The following is a 20,100-nucleotide window of genomic DNA, read 5'->3' as shown; positions in this document are numbered from 1 at the left end:
ATTATCACTTGATTCCCCACCCCCCACAATACTAAATTGCCGTGACAAAATAGAATCACACACAACCCACCGGCCTGCCTTGTCGTGTCCAGTTCATACTATCTTAGTTCATGGTATTGCTTATTAGTTATTCTGAGTTAATTGGTCAATCTTTAAACATAGATAGGTGTAATGGTATTTAACACACACGAGTTTACGTTATTTATGTTATTTTATTTATAGCAAAAATGTATTGAAAAGTTTGTTCATATTTATAACCTTCATCTAAATAAATATTGTAAGTGTTGTCTACTACCTATCTTATCTAGATAAAATTTTAATAAATTACCTGTTATTCTATCTATAAAATTATTTGTTATCTTTGTGGAACACTTGTTAACAAGTGAAAACACACGAATTTACATATGTCTAAATGCTAAATTAGATTATTTGGCCAGTTGCTTCATTCTGTTTAAGGAACTTCCGGACTTGAACCATTCAATTTGTTGTTCGTTGAATGTATGATTCAGTAATATTTCATCCCTACTCCCATCAGTATGGCATAATATGCAGTTTATAGGCTGAAATAATAATATTTTTTAGTTGGATAATTCAACTAAAAATGTATTTATAAAATATATAGTAGGTTTAAGTAGTCAAAAACATTAAATTATCAATTTTGATTTTACCTTGCCAGGGGTAAATTGGTTAAGTCCGACCAAAGACACTCGATCACTTGGTTGAACTTTATCATAATCCTTGGCGTCAGCAAATGTCAAGGCTAATAATCCCTGCTTCTTCAAATTTGTTTCGTGTATCCTGGCAAAAGATTTGACAATGATTGCACGTCCTCCCAAATGACGTGGTTCTAAAGCGGCATGTTCTCTACTACTTCCCTCGCCATAGTTTTCATCACCGAACACAACCCAAGGTAGACATTCGGCCTTGTATGCTCTTGCTGTATCCGGTACTCCACCCCATTCTCCAGTTTCTTGGTTCTTTACCTTATTCATTTCATTATTATCTGAATTAGTTGCACTGGAAAAATGAAAATAACAATTATATTTTTATTTATTTTAGTATAAACAGTTATAATAACTTACGTTAAAAACATGTTATTTGAAATATTATCCAAGTGCCCTCGATATTTCAACCAGGGACCAGCTGCAGAAATGTGATCAGTTGTACATTTACCTTTCACCTATTGAAAAGGTAATAGGTAATAATATTAGAATATTAAGTAAAAATAATAAAATCATAATATGATGCTTGTTATTTAAGTTTAACATACTTTAATAAGTATAATAAGATTTTCAAGATCTTTCCCGTCCCAAGCCTCGAACGGTTCCAATATTTGGAGACGATTGGATTTTGGATTTACTTCGACACTTACAGATAACCCATCTGCAGGTGGAGCTAGGTATGTATCTTGACCAGGATCAAATCCCTTATGAGGTAGTTCGTCGCCAAATGGATCACTTAATTTAAATTCTTTACCTTTAAAAATATTTAATATTAGATCTAAAAATATATAAATATAAACTCAAGATAACGGAAATTCTATTCACGAACGAAACCTTTGAGCATTGCAACAACACAATTATAATAACCGTATAATGTCATAAGTTTGTCATCATTATAATAGCTAATATGTAATATTTAGGTAACTAACCATCAGTCCCTTTGATTGATTCAGTTGTTGGATCAAAGTCCAAACGAGCTTCAATGGATAAAGCAGTTACCATCTCTGGAGACGTGACAAAAGCATGAGTCGCTGGATTGGCATCGTTTCGTCCAGTAAAGTTTCTATTGTACGAGCTCACAATGGTATTCTTTTCACCCTTTTTCACATCTTTACGGTCCCATTGACCAATACATGGACCACATGCATTAGCTAATACAGTACCTCCAAAATCTCTCAGTATTTGTGCCTAAACAATAGCGTGATTAAATTTCTACCAATAAATACTAATTTAAAATTTTATTCTTTTATACAATTCCATCTCTTTCAATTGTTGCCCTAATTTGTTCAGACCCAGGAGTGACGTTAAATGGAATTTTGGATTTAAGTCCATGTGCTAAAGCTTCTTTTGCTATACTAGCGCATCTCGACATATCTTCATAACTTGAATTTGTACAACTTCCAATCAGACCTGATATTAAAAAAAAAATATAGTATAATAACAAATATCTAAAAACTCTTCAATTTTTAGTATTTTTATATGATGGTGATAAAACGGTTTCCAAGGATACTTGTATTTTTACTGGTAATAAAATAACTCTCATATTAAATTAATTATCTTGTGTAAATGGTTTTTGAATTTTTCTTAATGAAGGTAATATATAAGATAAAAAAATTGCTTAGGTATGTAAATTATTAATCCAATCTATTTTAGTGAGAATATTATTTTTTGTATACATTTTAAATTCAATTTCGCATTATATTATAATGAGTCATTTTAATTTGTATACACAAATCTTAAACTTAATTGCAAATATCTCATATCTGTTGCAGTTTATAATAGCAATGTAGGCTCAGAAATCGTCAAGTAAAAATCACAGTTATCGAGTCATCTTGAAAGTGAAAAATATACATGGAGATTGCGGGAAAAAAAAATTAAGTATGTTAATAAATTAGCAGTATTTATCACAGTTATCATCTAGGTAAAGTCATTAAAAATTATTAAGGCATTAAAATCTGTTTTCAATATAAAAATTCAAAAATATTTAATTTTAATGTTTAAGGTTTGAAAATGTAATATAAGATTCCTTATAATTATTAGACTGTACTATAATTTAAAATTTAAATCAGAATTTAAATCGAGTTGGTAAAATGTTGTCTTAATTTCTCCTTTTTCTTCTAATAATTGTTATGAATTAAATAATTAGGTAACTAACCAACTTTAATTTCAACAGGCCAATCGTTTTTTTTTGGCATTTTCTCCAAGTTTTGAAATAGGATGAGCGAGATCAGGCGTGAAGGGTCCATTGACATGAGGTTCCAATGATGTCAAATCAAGTTCAATTAACTAAATTGATGATGATAATACAACAGAATATTATCATAACATTGTAATATTTCAAGGGAAAAGGATTACCTGGTCATAATTACTGCCTTTGTCAGGAGTCAACAATGATTCACTGTACTTCGCAGCCTCTTCAGAAATATAACCACGCGAGGTAGCTTTTAAATAATCCGCCATTCGGCGATTATACGGGAACAAACTAGTAGTGGCTCCAATTTCTGCACCCATATTACAGATGGTACCCATACCTTTGTAAGTATGATTAAATGATTATTAAAATTATTGACAACCAACTCTACGTTTAGTAGGTATCTATAAGTTAATTTTTCTTTATGTTTAACTGAATGCAAGCAGAAATAAACGATTATGCGGTTATGATTTTAATATTATTAATAGTGGGTAAGCCACACTAAAATTACCAGTGGCTTCTAATTTAATACTCGCGCAACCCTCCGGGATCCCAAAACTATTTCTACAAAATTTGTTGCCGTTGTTCAAACATTTTGCACGTTTTAAACATACAACTAGACTAATATCTGAATTTAAACGATTGACTATTATAATTTATTTATTTATCGTTTCCGTTTCGCTTCTGTTAAAATTATCCTCAATTGTTTTTTTTTTTTTGTCAAAACCAGTGAAGTATTTTTTTAGTATTTACCTATAAAAACCTCAACCATATTATACACTTTGTATCTTATAAATATAATACAGCTGATACTCAATTCCACATTTTTATTTAATAGTTTTATGGGATTATATGACAAAATATAATTCAATACGATATGATAAATATATATAGGTATGATATTCAATCATAAAAACTATTATACTATTTGTAACCAATAATGACAACCTTATAATACAAACAAAAATATATTTTGTGTATTAAAGTTTCGTGAGCAGAATCTATATTGATGTGTGAGTCACCCTATATCGACATGTAGGGGTCTTAAGGAATCTATTAGTATATATTTTATTGAAAACGTTCCAGTAGTTTTTGAGTCTACATAGGACAAATAAAGAAAGAAACATTCATTCTTGTTATATATGTAAATAAATTTACCTGTGCATGATATATTATCTACTCCTGGACCATGATATTCAATAACAGCACCCGTTCCACCTTTGACTGTCAAAATATCCGCCACTTTAAGGATGACATCCTTCGGTGTAGTCCAACCCTTCATTTTTCCGGTCAGATGGACTCCAATAATCTATATTTAAAAATTAAAAACATAATTTAAAATTATTAGATAATATAATTATTGATTATTTATTGATTATTAATGATTGATTACTTTAGGACACTTCAATTCCCACGGAAAATTGGCCATCACGTCCACGGCGTCTGCACCACCAACTCCAATACACAAACCACCAAGTCCTCCACCATTAGGTGTGTGCGAGTCAGTCCCAACCATCAATAATCCAGGAAAAGCATAGTTTTCCAGAATTATCTAAAAAAAATCATTATAGTTTAATTTTTTTCTTACGCTATTTGATTTACATATTATAGCTAGTATTTTGTTTTTGTTATACTTGATGAATAATCCCCGAACCAGGACGCCAAAAACCAACTCCGTACTTAGCACTAGCTGTTTTCAAATAGCTAAATACTTCTTCATTATCTACATTAGCTCGTTTTAAGTCCTCTACTCCACCAGTCTGTTGTTAAACAATTTTTAATACAAATAATATACAATTTTAAATGTTAAATAAATTGAGTTTACTTGAGCTTCAATTAAATGGTCACAATGAATAGTCGTAGGTACAGCAACTCTCTTTAAACCGGATGACATAAACTGCAGCATAGCCATTTGAGCAGTAGCATCTTGCATTGCCACACGATCGGGCCTTAATTGTAAGTAAGATACACCTCGTTTAATGTCTTGTTTAGCCGGGTCTTCCAAGTGCGAATAGAGAATTTTCTCGGTCAAAGACAACGGTTTTCCTATTCTGTTAAAAAAAATAAAAAAAGTACTAAATCAAACAAAAAAATTTGATGTTTTATTTAAGTACATAATAATTATTGTAAACATTATTTTAATTTGTTATCTTTGAATACCAAAAATGCTTAATATTTAAATCAATTTCTTAGAAGGCATATAACCGTACAGAACAAAATACCTATTTATAAAGTAATAAAATCTATTAATAATCTACAAGTGATAATTATAATATTATGCGTTTTTTTTTTTTATATTAAAACCAGATTCAACTTAGTTATGGTCTCTAATATTTAAAGAATTAAATTTCAAAATTAAAACAATAAATCACCTGTATAACTAAATTGCTTAATTCAATTTATAGTTTTATAATTGTTCATTTATCACACATTGTAAATATCGAGTGCTATATTTTTAACATTTTGTCATGGTTGGGGTAAGGCGTTTTTTTTTATCGGTAGGCCTCGGATCTTGGGGTACGAACAATATTTTTAACAGTACATATTGACTCGGTGGATCACAGTCGATCACTGCGATTACCCGTACAGTTTAAACCAATGACATCCCTCTTTTTGTTGTGTAAAACCATCTTGGTAAAGTCCGCGAAACCGTATAAATGACAAATTTCAAAACGTAATAAACTTATAAGTTATATATCATTAAAACATAATTGTCCTCGAAAAATAGATATTTTAATCGCAGAATGAAAATTTAAAAAAAGTTATTAGTAATTTAATCGAAAAATTATTTGTGACATAAATTCTCCATGTTTTGGAGAAAGTGCTTATAAGGCCCCCTCACCCACAAATTATTTAATCCGACACTGCATCCAGTACGTGGTCCATAGAGATATAATTATGCAATTGAAAAGAGTTGGGAATAATTTTATTTGTAATTAAAAATAATATACAATACACACGTACTTATCTTTAACAATTTTTAAGTTTGACTCCATTTTTTCATAGGGCAAAATGTTCTTGTCAAATATACTCATAGTTGATACTTTTCTAATTGCGCTGTACACAACTTGCGGTTTGAAAAATATCGAATTCCAGAACGTCATATTCAAATGATTGATAAACGTAAAGATTTCACTTTTGTTATAAACAAAAAAATATTGATTTATAGCGGACTATAGATAACAATACAATAATAAATTATATAACAAAATATATTTAGAGCATCAGTAAATTGTAAACAAACTAATTATCCATGGTTACGTAAATATTACAATTTAGAAAATATTATATTATTTTTTAAATAAATTAAAATGTTTTTAAAACAAATTCAGAAGGGATTTCCCAAACTTTCTAATTTTTTTACCTAATAATTTTGGTACACATTATAAGATACTGTTGAAAAAAATCAAAGTATGACAGACACAAAAAAAAAATTAAAAAATTAAAAAAAAAACACCATCATTGTAAAATCAATACATCGTTTCACTCAGAATCTAAAACTGTATTTTTACATTTTTGAGATTTTTTGGTTACAGAATAACTTACTTATGTGGAACCTTGTTGTAAGTTTTCAATCCTTACCTATAAAAATTGAACATTTCATACATTTTAACTACAAAATCATTTTTAAATTTTAAATTTTGACCTCCCCAAGCACCAACAATATTCACTTTCCCATTGAACAAGATATACTGAAGTTTAAAATGGAAGCATTATTTAATTTACTTATCGTGTACACAAATAAACACACACACTCACATCATTGTAACACCAATAATACATTCATCACTCCACTCAGAATCTAAAATATGTTATGGTAGGTTGCAGCGTGTCCTGAGTAAACACAGTTTGATATGCTTCAAGTCCATAAATTAAACTGTCTGTGCCGGAGAGCTGGTGCTATTTATTTTATTATTACCTATACTGCAAGTATCAATAAATCAGATTTCTTAAATAGACAATACATTGAATTGAATTAACAAATAAAAAATTTAAAAAAAAAAACGATTTTGTTTATAATATATTAATATACACACGTAAAATAGAAATAATTGATTTTTTATTAAAAAATATAATTTGTAGTTTATGCTGACGAGATTAGAATCGTTTTTAGTATGCAATGATTGATTTAAAATTTAACATATTATGTATTACCAGTGATTTAATGACGAGATACGCTCGACACCTACTGTACAGCAGAGTGGTTAGTTACCCAATTAACCAAATTTAGTTTTTGAGCGCAGCGATTGTAAATTATGTGTTGTATTATTTTTTTTTCTGGCCAAAAATGTTTTCTATATAGTAGAAATATAGCTTGATTTTCAACTTCAGCATCTTTTCTGATAGGAAAGTGAATTTAGAAGATACTTTAGACAGGTGAAATTTGAAAATTTTCAGTAGTTTTCAAAAGTGCCGGGAAAACCAAACAAAAACTAAGGAAAACTGGGACTTTTACGCAAAACCAGTTTTTGACAAAATCAATTTAGTTTTTTTGGTGTAACTTAAAATGCACCTTCAAAGTTTAAATTTAAACACATTTTTTTTGTTACTATTTTCAGTTTAAATTCGGACGAAATTATATATTTAAACGAAGAATAACAATCTTATTTATTTTGTAGTAATTTTAAAATATTATTATAATATAGGCTGACTGAAAGACTTTCTTCACTTAGAATCGTTTTTCCTATGCAATGATATTATATTATTGAATCAAAACGTAACACCATTCATTACAGTGACCCACTTGTAATCTACTGTATAGGTACAGCACAGTGGTATCCCCCTTTTTCAAATGTATACTATATTTTTTTACTAGTTATTTTTATTAATATTGTTTTTAGAATATATTATGTATCATATTATATGTGTAGGCATTATATTATGTTATACCAATCATCGTATATAATAAATGTACGATGTTGTACCCTAAGCCTTAATGGATTTCCCCTAATTATTTAAACAAGTTCAAACTGGATCGAAAATTCTAGCAGAAATCTCGCTCGACAGTCAACGATGCTCTTGCTCAATGTCTTCTCCATAGTTGTCCCGCACGTATTAACTAGAATTTTAAAGATTGTGGACCAGACCATTTATGTCATTTTGTGGTCATATAAAGTAAACTATGCGTGTCTGTGGTGTATTTTTATGCTAATAATAGAATAGTTATGTGAATAGTTTATACCTACTCAAGTGCGGACCATGGTTGAATAGCGACAATGACAGTCTTATAAATAATGATCCCTTTGAACGACCATGACGGTTACTTAGTTTTTTTTTGCATCCGTTGTTTAAAAAATGATTTGTAAAACCGTCTTGTTAAACTTATATACCTATATATTATGGAATAGTAATATCTAACTCTGTAAACCTTGGTTTAAATATTCAAACGTCTTAAATATTCTAATTGAAACGTGTATACCTATTACCTATTTTGTTTTCCTGTAAAATGTATAATGTACATGGTTTTAACGGAGTGGTAGTGTAAGTCGTACAGCATCAGCAGGGACATAATCTGGCGTAGAAAAAATATCGCAATTGTTCCATACGAGCAACCCAGCTGTCCATTGATTGGAAACAACTAATAAGTATTTATTTATTTGTACGATTACGTGCAGACGCAAACTAACCTACACGCTAAATAATTCACACAAAACACAGTTTCGTCCATAATACTGAAATGAATATGAATACAACTGTTGTACATTTGTACAGTTGTGGAGCTGTACTCAAGAAAGTAAATCGAACGCAATATTCATACGGTACCTGTACACATAATACAACTATTTTGTGTTCAGGATTAGACAACTCAAGACACACGTACATTTATTGTACATTTATCATTCGAAAACACTCAAAAAAATTCTGATAAGGTTTACACCACCCAAGACACACATACAAACAGCCTACGTTGTGGAGCTCGCCGTATAGGTATGCTATCCGCGATCTTTAACGATTTTAAGTGGTGAAACCCATAGCACAATATTTTAGAGTATTTTCATACAAGTACAATAATTGTTAAGTGCCTTAATGTAAAAAAAAAAACAAATTTCTGTGTCTGTGTACCATAGACATAATAATCGTGTTCCATTCTTCCTTGGGGGTATACAACAGATATATCCATATTTCAGTATTGCGGACAATACTAAAAACAGGCTCAAAGAACATCCAAACCGAAGAAAATCACAATAATAACAAAAAACTAAGGGGGAAGAACTGTAGATTGAATTATCTGAACCAGTGGCCGTCAAACGGGAGGATGGGGGAGAATGGATCCCCACATAAATTTAAATAATTATAAAAACTTACAAATATGTTGGTATACAACGGTAACCATATAAATTATATATTTTTAATGATCAAATAGCATAATATGTTAAAAAATCAGCCACATCTCTTCCCCTAACAAAATTATTCAACCGCCACTGATCTGAACCCTCCCGCGGGGGTCCCTAAATAAAAATGCAACTATACCTACCTATTTAGTTTTCACTAGAATATTATTATAACGATTATCGTAATCCTATTTTATGTGTTACACTGTTTTAAACACCTTAAATTTTTTCGTAAATTTAATCGAATCGAAAAATGTTTTATTTGGGTATAAGGCATTCATGCCTTAGTCTCATAACGTAAAATTAAGTCTATAAATTATCGTATTTAATGTGTCAAAACATTTTTACTCTTAAAAAGTGTCAATTAAAAATAAAATAATAAAATATCATTATATATATAGATTTAGAATTTAAAATAAGCGGTTAAGTGTATGTCGCTCTGCTGTCCAGTAGGTTCAACTTTTTACAAGTGGGTCACTGGTAACTGTAATGGATAGTGTTAAATTTAAATTTAATGATAATACTTATATTATTGTATACGAAAAATGATTCTGAATGGAGACGGTTTGTCAGCCTTGGATATTGTATATTGTTTTTATTAATACGGTAGCCTGTAAGTTGAATTAATATTATTTGTGTATCATCATATTTCAATATTTATATATAATAATATACTTGAGAAGTTTCAAGTACCCTGTACCCACGAATAATATTTTAAAATTACAACAAAATAACAAACATCGTTATTCTATGTTATTTCATATATATAATTTCGTCCAAATTTGAATTTAGAATAACTATGAAAAAACTGTTTATATATTTTTTAGATTTTTAGTTTGAAGAATTTTAATTACTTACGTGGAACATTGTTTTAAATTGTTAATCCTTTGCTATAAATGTTTAACATTTTATACATTTTTAACTACTAAATAATTTGTATATTTTCAATTTGATAAATGTCGTCAAAATTTAAACTTCAAATGCTTATAATAAAAACGAGCACCTGGTGAGATGATTGGGCAGAATCACAGCTGGATCCACAAAATGTCTACAAAGTCGACAGTCACCAAATCTCAGGGTTCCACCCACCACGCAAGAACTGGGCCACCCTTAATAAAGTCAGGACGGGCCATGGAAAATATGGACATTTGATGCACAAATGGGGGTTAACCTCAGTTTCAAAATGTGACTGCAGCCTATACATTCAGACTATCTCACACATCATAAGCGAGTGCTCAAATCTTAAATTCAAAGGATCAATTGAGGACCTAGCAAATGCAACTACAAAAGCTATCGAATGGACACGGGACCTATATGATCAGTCTAGTCTAACATTGATTATAATGTGCCATTTATAATGTATAGTTTATTACTTATAACCCGCACTCTTGTATCTTATAACCTACTGATTTACCTTAGATATGTATTAATTCCTTTTTTGTAATTTGTAATTTCTGTGTTTCTGACCATACGAATAAATAAAAAATAAAAAATCAAGTATTGTCATAATAGTATACAATGTATTTCTGTCAAAAATGTGTCATAGAACAAATTTAATGACAAGTGTTGCACAAAGATAACAAATAATTGTAATACTGTGTAGATAGTATAACACATAATTAAATGATTTATTGAAATTTTATGTAGATAAGATAATAGATAACACTTACAATATTTATCTAGATGAGGGGAATAATACGAGAGGATCGCGAGAGCAACGCGAGCTCTTTTTCGGAGCTGGTATCACGGTTTCCTTATCACTAGAAGATCTTCTAAGACCGTGTACAGGACCGAACACGAGATGAATATTTTGGTTACGAAATGTCTATAACAGGCAGAGTTCGGGGGGGTATTTTCCTTTTAGCATTACTAGTGCCGATTTAGTGGATACTTATGGAACTAGAACACATCATCACAAATTTATAGCTCCATAAGTATTCACTAAGACAGCGTTAGTAATGCTAAAAGGAAAATACCCCCTGCACACTGCCCGTTGAACTACATTTCGTGGTCAACCACCCACACCATCCAACCACGCCGTGTCCAGTCCTGTATATCTTAGTCCGTGATATGAACAAACTTATTAATACATTTTTGCTATAAATACAATAACATAAAATAACGTAAATTCGTGTGTGTTAAATACGATTACACAATTCTTTGTATAGACAATGACCAATTAATTCAGAATAACTAATAAGCAATACCATGAACTAAGATAGTATGAACTGGACACGACAAGGCAGGCGGGTGGGTTGTGTGTGATTCTATTTTGTCACGGCAATTTAATATTGTGGGGGGGGGAATCAAGTGATAATTTGTTATTCGAACCTCGTGGTCTTTGCACGTGATGATATTGTTATTATATATAATTATTATAACTCTCTAATCGCATAGTCTCCCCCCCCCCTCTACAATATTTATCGTGAAATTTTTGGATCACGATTTTAGCCACCGTGTCCAGTCTACACTATTTTAGTTCACGGCAATACCTATGTGCAGATATAAAGTGCGAGATTTTAAAACAAAACCTAACTATGTGAAAACTTATCAGAATAAGTTTATGTTTAAATCATGAAGATTAGAGATAAGTAGACTAAACTTATATTATAGCTGCCCGTTCGTTAAGTGTCCCGACATAAGTCGCACGGTTATTCTGCCACCAGGATCACGTCGTTCGATAACAGTGCTACGTTTCACAATATAGCATGTAGTATAATAGGGATTATGTACGTTTTTCGAATTAAACTTGATTTATTATTCCTTACAAATACTTAATGATCTGGATCAGATCCAAAACATACATACAGGAGTTGGGGGATCTGATCCAGATCATTAAGTATTTGTAAGGAATAATAAATCAAGTTTAATTCGAAAAACGTACATAATCCTTATTATACTACATGATATACTGTGAAACATAGAACTGCTATCGAATGACGTGGTGGCAGAATAACCGTGCGACTTATGTCGGGCCACTTTATGAACGGGCGGCTACATAAGTTTGGTCTCCTTATCTATAATCCTGATGATTTAAACATAAACTTATTCTGATAAGTTTACACATAGTTAGGTTTTGTTTTAAAATCTCGCATATATCTGCACATAGGTATTGCCGTGAACTAAAATAGGTATAGACTGGACACGGTGGCTAAAATCGTGATCCAAAAATTTCACGGTAAATATTGTAGTGGGGGGAACTATGCGATTAGAGAGCTACAATAATTATATATAATAACAATATCACCACGTGCAAAGACCACGAGGTTCGAATAACAAATTATCACTTGATTCCCCACCCCCCACAATACTAAATTGCCGTGACAAAATAGAATCACACACAACCCACCGGCCTGCCTTGTCGTGTCCAGTTCATACTATCTTAGTTCATGGTATTGCTTATTAGTTATTCTGAGTTAATTGGTCAATCTTTAAACATAGATAGGTGTAATGGTATTTAACACACACGAGTTTACGTTATTTATGTTATTTTATTTATAGCAAAAATGTATTGAAAAGTTTGTTCATATTTATAACCTTCATCTAAATAAATATTGTAAGTGTTGTCTACTACCTATCTTATCTAGATAAAATTTTAATAAATTACCTGTTATTCTATCTATAAAATTATTTGTTATCTTTGTGGAACACTTGTTAACAAGTGAAAACACACGAATTTACATATGTCTAAATGCTAAATTAGATTATTTGGCCAGTTGCTTCATTCTGTTTAAGGAACTTCCGGACTTGAACCATTCAATTTGTTGTTCGTTGAATGTATGATTCAGTAATATTTCATCCCTACTCCCATCAGTATGGCATAATATGCAGTTTATAGGCTGAAATAATAATATTTTTTAGTTGGATAATTCAACTAAAAATGTATTTATAAAATATATAGTAGGTTTAAGTAGTCAAAAACATTAAATTATCAATTTTGATTTTACCTTGCCAGGGGTAAATTGGTTAAGTCCGACCAAAGACACTCGATCACTTGGTTGAACTTTATCATAATCCTTGGCGTCAGCAAATGTCAAGGCTAATAATCCCTGCTTCTTCAAATTTGTTTCGTGTATCCTGGCAAAAGATTTGACAATGATTGCACGTCCTCCCAAATGACGTGGTTCTAAAGCGGCATGTTCTCTACTACTTCCCTCGCCATAGTTTTCATCACCGAACACAACCCAAGGTAGACATTCGGCCTTGTATGCTCTTGCTGTATCCGGTACTCCACCCCATTCTCCAGTTTCTTGGTTCTTTACCTTATTCATTTCATTATTATCTGAATTAGTTGCACTGGAAAAATGAAAATAACAATTATATTTTTATTTATTTTAGTATAAACAGTTATAATAACTTACGTTAAAAACATGTTATTTGAAATATTATCCAAGTGCCCTCGATATTTCAACCAGGGACCAGCTGCAGAAATGTGATCAGTTGTACATTTACCTTTCACCTATTGAAAAGGTAATAGGTAATAATATTAGAATATTAAGTAAAAATAATAAAATCATAATATGATGCTTGTTATTTAAGTTTAACATACTTTAATAAGTATAATAAGGTTTTCAAGATCTTTCCCGTCCCAAGCCTCGAACGGTTCCAATATTTGGAGACGATTGGATTTTGGATTTACTTCGACACTTACAGATAACCCATCTGCAGGTGGAGCTAGGTATGTATCTTGACCAGGATCAAATCCCTTATGAGGTAGTTCGTCGCCAAATGGATCACTTAATTTAAATTCTTTACCTTTAAAAATATTTAATATTAGATCTAAAAATATATAAATATAAACTCAAGATAACGGAAATTCTATTCACGAACGAAACCTTCGAGCATTGCAACAACACAATTATAATAACCGTATAATGTCATAAGTTTGTCATCATTATAATAGCTAATATGTAATATTTAGGTAACTAACCATCAGTCCCTTTGATTGATTCAGTTGTTGGATCAAAGTCCAAACGAGCTTCAATGGATAAAGCAGTTACCATCTCTGGAGACGTGACAAAAGCATGAGTCGCTGGATTGGCATCGTTTCGTCCAGTAAAGTTTCTATTGTACGAGCTCACAATGGTATTCTTTTCACCCTTTTTCACATCTTTACGGTCCCATTGACCAATACATGGACCACATGCATTAGCTAATACAGTACCTCCAAAATCTCTCAGTATTTGTGCCTAAACAATAGCGTAATTAAATTTCTACCAATAAATACTAATTTAATATTTTATTCTTTTATACAATTCCATCTCTTTCAATTGTTGCCCTAATTTGTTCAGACCCAGGAGTGACGTTAAATGGAATTTTGGATTTAAGTCCATGAGCTAAAGCTTCTTTTGCTATACTAGCGCATCTCGACATATCTTCATAACTTGAATTTGTACAACTTCCAATCAGACCTGACATTAAAAAAATATATAGTATCATGGCGAATATCTCTTATAAGAATAAACTCTTCAATTTTTAGTATTTTTATATGATGGTGATAAAACGGTTTCCACGGATACTTGTATTTTTACTGGTAATAAAATAACTCTCATATTAAATTAATTATCTTGTGTAAATGGTTTTTGAATTTTTCTTAATGAAGGTAATATATGAGATAAAAAAATTGCTTAGGTATGTAAATTATTAATCCAACCTATTTTAGTGAGAATATTATTTTTTGTATACATTTTAAATTCAATTTCGCATTATATTATAATGAGTCATTTTAATTTGTATACACAAATCTTAAACTTAATTGCAAATATCTCATATCTGTTGCAGTTTATAATAGCAATGTAGGCTCAGAAATCGTCAAGTAAAAATCCCAGTAATCGAGTCATCTTGAAAGTTAAAAATGTACATGGAGATTTCGGGAAAAAAACTAAGTATGTTAATTGTCAGTATTTATCACAGTTATCATCTACGTAAAGTCATTATAAATTATTAAGACATTAAAATCCATTTTCAATATAAAAATTCAAAAATATTTAGTTTTAATGTCTAAGGTTTGAAAATGTAATATAAGATACCTTATAATTATTAGACTGTACTAGAATTTAAAATTTAAATCAGAATTTAAATCGAGTTGGTAAAATGTTGTCTTAATTTCTCCTTTTTCTTCTAATAATTGTTATGAATTAAATAATTAAGTAACTAACCAACTTTAATTTCAACAGGCCAATCGTTTTTTTTGGCATTTTCTCCAAGTTTTGAAATATGATGAGCGAGATCAGGCGTGAAAGGTCCATTGACATGAGGTTCCAATGATGTCAAATCAAGTTCAATTAACTAAATTGATGATGAGAATACAACAGAATATTATCATAACATTGTAATATTTCAAGGGAAAAGGATTACCTGGTCATAATTACTGCCTTTGTCAGGAGTCAACAATGATTCACTGTACTTCGCAGCCTCTTCAGAAATATAACCACGCGAGGTAGCTTTTAAATAATCCGCCATTCGGCGATTATACGGGAACAAACTAGTAGTGGCTCCAATTTCTGCACCCATATTACAGATGGTACCCATACCTTTGTAAGTATGATTAAATGATTATTAAAATTATTGACAACCAACTCTACGTTTAGTAGGTATCTATAAGTTAATTTTTTTTTTATGTTTAACCGAACGCAAGCAGAAATAAACGATTATGCGGTTATGATTTTAATATTATTAATAGTGGGTAAGCCACACTAAAATTACCAGTGGCTTCTAATTTAATACTCGCGCAACCCTCCGGGATCCCAAAACTATTTGTACAAAATTTGTTGCCGTTGTTCAAACATTTTGCACGTTTTAAACATACAACTAGACTAATAATATCTGAATTTAAACGACTGACTATTATAATTTATTTATTTATCGTTTCCGTTTCGCTTCTGTTAAAATTATCCTCAATTGTTTTTTTTTTTTTGTCAAAACCAGTGAAGTATTTTTTTAGTATTTACCTATAAAAACCTCAACCACATTATACACTTTGTATCTTATAAATATAGTACAGCTGATACTCAATTCCACATTTTTATTTAATAGTTTTATGCGCTTATATGACAAAATATAATTCAATACGATATGATAAATATATATAGGTATGATATTCAATCATAAAAACTATTATACTATTTGTAACCAATAATGACAACCTTATAATACAAACAAAAATATATTTTGTGTATTAAAGTTTCGTGATCAGAATCTATATTGATGTGTGAGTCACCCTATATCGACATGTAGGGGTCTTAAGGAATCTATTAGTATATATTTTATTGAAAACGTTCCAGTAGTTTTTGAGTCTACATAGGACAAATAAAGAAAGAAACATTCATTCTTGTTATATATGTAAATAAATTTACCTGTGCATGATATATTATCTACTCCTGGACCATGATATTCAATAACAGCACCCGTACCACCTTTGACTGTCAAAATATCCGCCACTTTAAGGATGACATCCTTCGGTGTAGTCCAACCCTTCATTTTTCCGGTCAGATGGACTCCAATAATCTATATTTAAAAATTAAAAACATAATTTAAAATTATTAGATAATATAATTATTGATTATTTATTGATTATTAATGATTGATTACTTTAGGACACTTCAATTCCCACGGAAAATTGGCCATCACGTCCACGGCGTCTGCACCACCAACTCCAATACACAAACCACCAAGTCCTCCACCATTAGGTGTGTGCGAGTCAGTCCCAACCATCAATAATCCAGGAAAAGCATAGTTTTCCAGAATTATCTAAAAAAAATCATTATAGTTTAATTTTTTTCTTACGCTATTTGATTTACATATTATAGCTAGTATTTTGTTTTTGTTATACTTGATGAATAATCCCCGAACCAGGACGCCAAAAACCAACTCCGTACTTAGCACTAGCTGTTTTCAAATAGCTAAATACTTCTTCATTATCTACATTAGCTCGTTTTAAGTCCTCTACTCCACCAGTCTGTTGTTAAACAATTTTTAATACAAATAATATACAATTTTAAATGTTAAATAAATTGAGTTTACTTGAGCTTCAATTAAATGGTCACAATGAATAGTCGTAGGTACAGCAACTCTCTTTAAACCGGATGACATAAACTGCAGCATAGCCATTTGAGCAGTAGCATCTTGCATTGCCACACGATCGGGCCTTAATTGTAAGTAAGATACACCTCGTTTAATGTCTTGTTTAGCCGGGTCTTCCAAGTGCGAATAGAGAATTTTCTCGGTCAAAGACAACGGTTTTCCTATTCTGTTAAAAAAAATAAAAAAAGTACTAAATCAAACAAAAAAATTTGATGTTTTATTTAAGTACATAATAATTATTGTAAACATTATTTTAATTTGTTATCTTTGAATACCAAAAATGCTTAATATTTAAATCAATTTCTTAGAAGGCATATAACCGTACAGAACAAAATACCTATTTATAAAGTAATAAAATCTATTAATAATCTACAAGTGATAATTATAATATTATGCGTTTTTTTTATATTAAAACCAGATTCAACTTAGTTATGGTCTCTAATATTTAAAGAATTAAATTACAAAATTAAAACAATAAATCACCTGTATAACTAAATTGCTTAATTAAATTTATAGTTTTAAAATTGTTAATTTATCACACATTGTAAATATCGAGTGCTATATTTTTAACATTTTGTCATGGTTGGGGTAAGGCGTTTTTTTTTATCGGTAGGCCTCGGATCTTGGGGTACGAACAATATTTTTAACAGTACATATTGACTCGGTGGATCACAGTTGATCACTGCGATTAGCCGTACAATTTAAACCAATGACATCCCTCTTTTTGCTATGTAAAACCATCTTGGTTAAGTCCGCGAAACCGTATAGATGACAAATTTCAAATGGTAATAAACTTATAAGTTATATCATTAAAACATAATTTTCCTCGAAAAATAGATATTTTAATCGCAGAATGAAAATTTAAAAAAAGTTACCCGGTAGTGACGTAGAGACGGTAGTACCTAGTTTTATACCCGTTATATATACCACGGACATTTGCGTCATTAATTAGAGACAGGGTGGGTATACACCTCTATGATAGAAAATACTTTAAATACTTCGATTTTTTAGCAGCCATTATGTTTCCTATTGTAATTTAATTTGTTCGACCCCTCTAGGTTCTATAGAGACTATAAAAGTATATAATTACGCTACTGAAATAGGTAGATTCCATAATTATTTAGCTCCCTTGCGTATTTTTTGTTATAAAACAAGGCTACTTTTGATTCAGTTATAATATGAGCTAGTATATACTTTTAACCACACCTCTTAAAAACTGAAATGACGCCACTGAACTCGAACTAAGATTGAATACATCTCACAGGGCCGTATACAGTATATAGGCACTATAGGTACTGTGCGTAGAGCCCACGAACAAATCGGGACTAAGACATTTTTAATTATAGTTGTAATTTAATCGAAAAATTATTTGTGACATAAATTCTCCATGTTTTGGAGAAAGTGCTTATAAGGCCCCCTCACCCACAAATTATTTAATCCGACACTGCATCCAGTACGTGGTCCATAGAGATATAATTATGCAATTGAAAAGAGTTGGGAATAATTTTATTTGTAATTAAAAATAATATACAATACACACGTACTTATCTTTAACAATTTTTAAGTTTGACTCCATTTTTTCATAGGGCAAAATGTTCTTGTCAAATATACTCATAGTTGATACTTTTCTAATTGCGCTGTACACAACTTGCGGTTTGAAAAATATCGAATTCCAGAACGTCATATTCAAATGATTGATAAACGTAAAGATTTCACTTTTGTTATAAACAAAAAAATATTGATTTATAGCGGACTATAGATAACAATACAATAATAAATTATATAACAAAATATATTTAGAGCATCAGTAAATTGTAAACAAACTAATTATCCATGGTTACGTAAATATTACAATTTAGAAAATATTATATTATTTTTTAAATAAATTAAAATGTTTTTAAAACAAATTCAGAAGGGATTTCCCAAACTTTCTAATTTTTTACCTAATAATTTTGGTACACATTATAAGATACTGTTGAAAAAAATCAAAGTATGACAGACACAAAAAAAAAATTAAAAAATTAAAAAAAAAACACCATCATTGTAAAATCAATACATCGTTTCACTCAGAATCTAAAACTGTATTTTTACATTTTTGAGATTTTTTGGTTACAGAATAACCTACTTATGTGGAACCTTGTTGTAAGTTTTCAATCCTTATCTATAAAAATTGAACATTTCATACATTTTAACTACAAAATCATTTTTAAATTTTAAATTTTGACCTCCCCAAGCACCAACAATATTCACTTTCTCATTGAACAAGATATACTGAAGTTTAAAATGGAAGCATTATTTAATTTACTTATCGTGTACACAAATAAACACACACACTCACATCATTGTAACACCAATAATACATTCATCGCTCCACTCAGAATCTAAAATATGTTATGGTAGGTTGCAGCGTGTTCTGAGTAAACATAGTTTGATATGCTTCAAGTCCATAAATTAAACTGTCTGTGCCGGAGAGCTGGTGCTATTTATTTTATTATTACCTATACTGCAAGTATCAATAAATCAGATTTCTTAAATAGACAATACATTGAATTAACAAATAAAAAATTTAAAAAAAATACGATTTTGTTTATAATATACACACGTAAAATAGAAATGATTGATTTTTTATTAAAAAATATAATTTGTAGTTTAGGCTGACGAGGTTAGAATCGTTTTTAGTATGCAATGATATTATATTATTGAATCAAAATGTAACACCATTCATTACAGTGACCCACTTGTAATCTACTGTATAGGTGCAGCACAGTGGTAT

The 20,100-nt window shown here is 30.3% G+C and overlaps 1 protein-coding gene and 1 pseudogene across 1 annotated transcript; both read right to left on the bottom strand.

The window, feature by feature from the left end:
* Positions 1-125: 125 nt before the first annotated feature.
* On the bottom strand, positions 126-6,017 carry LOC132938911 (probable aconitate hydratase, mitochondrial; annotated as a pseudogene).
* Positions 6,018-12,649: 6,632 nt separating this feature from the next.
* On the bottom strand, positions 12,650-19,029 carry LOC132938558 (probable aconitate hydratase, mitochondrial). Its single transcript, XM_061005468.1, has 13 exons — positions 18,872-19,029; positions 17,268-17,493; positions 17,077-17,202; positions 16,836-16,994; positions 16,601-16,751; positions 15,603-15,778; positions 15,404-15,533; positions 14,499-14,656; positions 14,176-14,434; positions 13,795-14,000; positions 13,607-13,704; positions 13,193-13,541; positions 12,650-13,084 (listed from the first exon to the last, which is right to left on the bottom strand). The coding sequence occupies exons 1-13, from the start codon at positions 19,009-19,011 to the stop codon at positions 12,950-12,952; spliced, it is 2,313 nt and encodes a 770-aa protein (XP_060861451.1). The 5' UTR covers positions 19,012-19,029; the 3' UTR covers positions 12,650-12,949.
* Between the last annotated feature and the right edge of the window lie 1,071 nt (positions 19,030-20,100).

This window comes from Metopolophium dirhodum, chromosome 2 (genome assembly GCF_019925205.1).
Source record: "Metopolophium dirhodum isolate CAU chromosome 2, ASM1992520v1, whole genome shotgun sequence".
Taxonomy (NCBI): domain Eukaryota; kingdom Metazoa; phylum Arthropoda; class Insecta; order Hemiptera; family Aphididae; genus Metopolophium; species Metopolophium dirhodum.
Note: the sequence above shows the minus strand (reverse complement) of the source record. Positions and strands in the feature narration are given on the sequence as shown.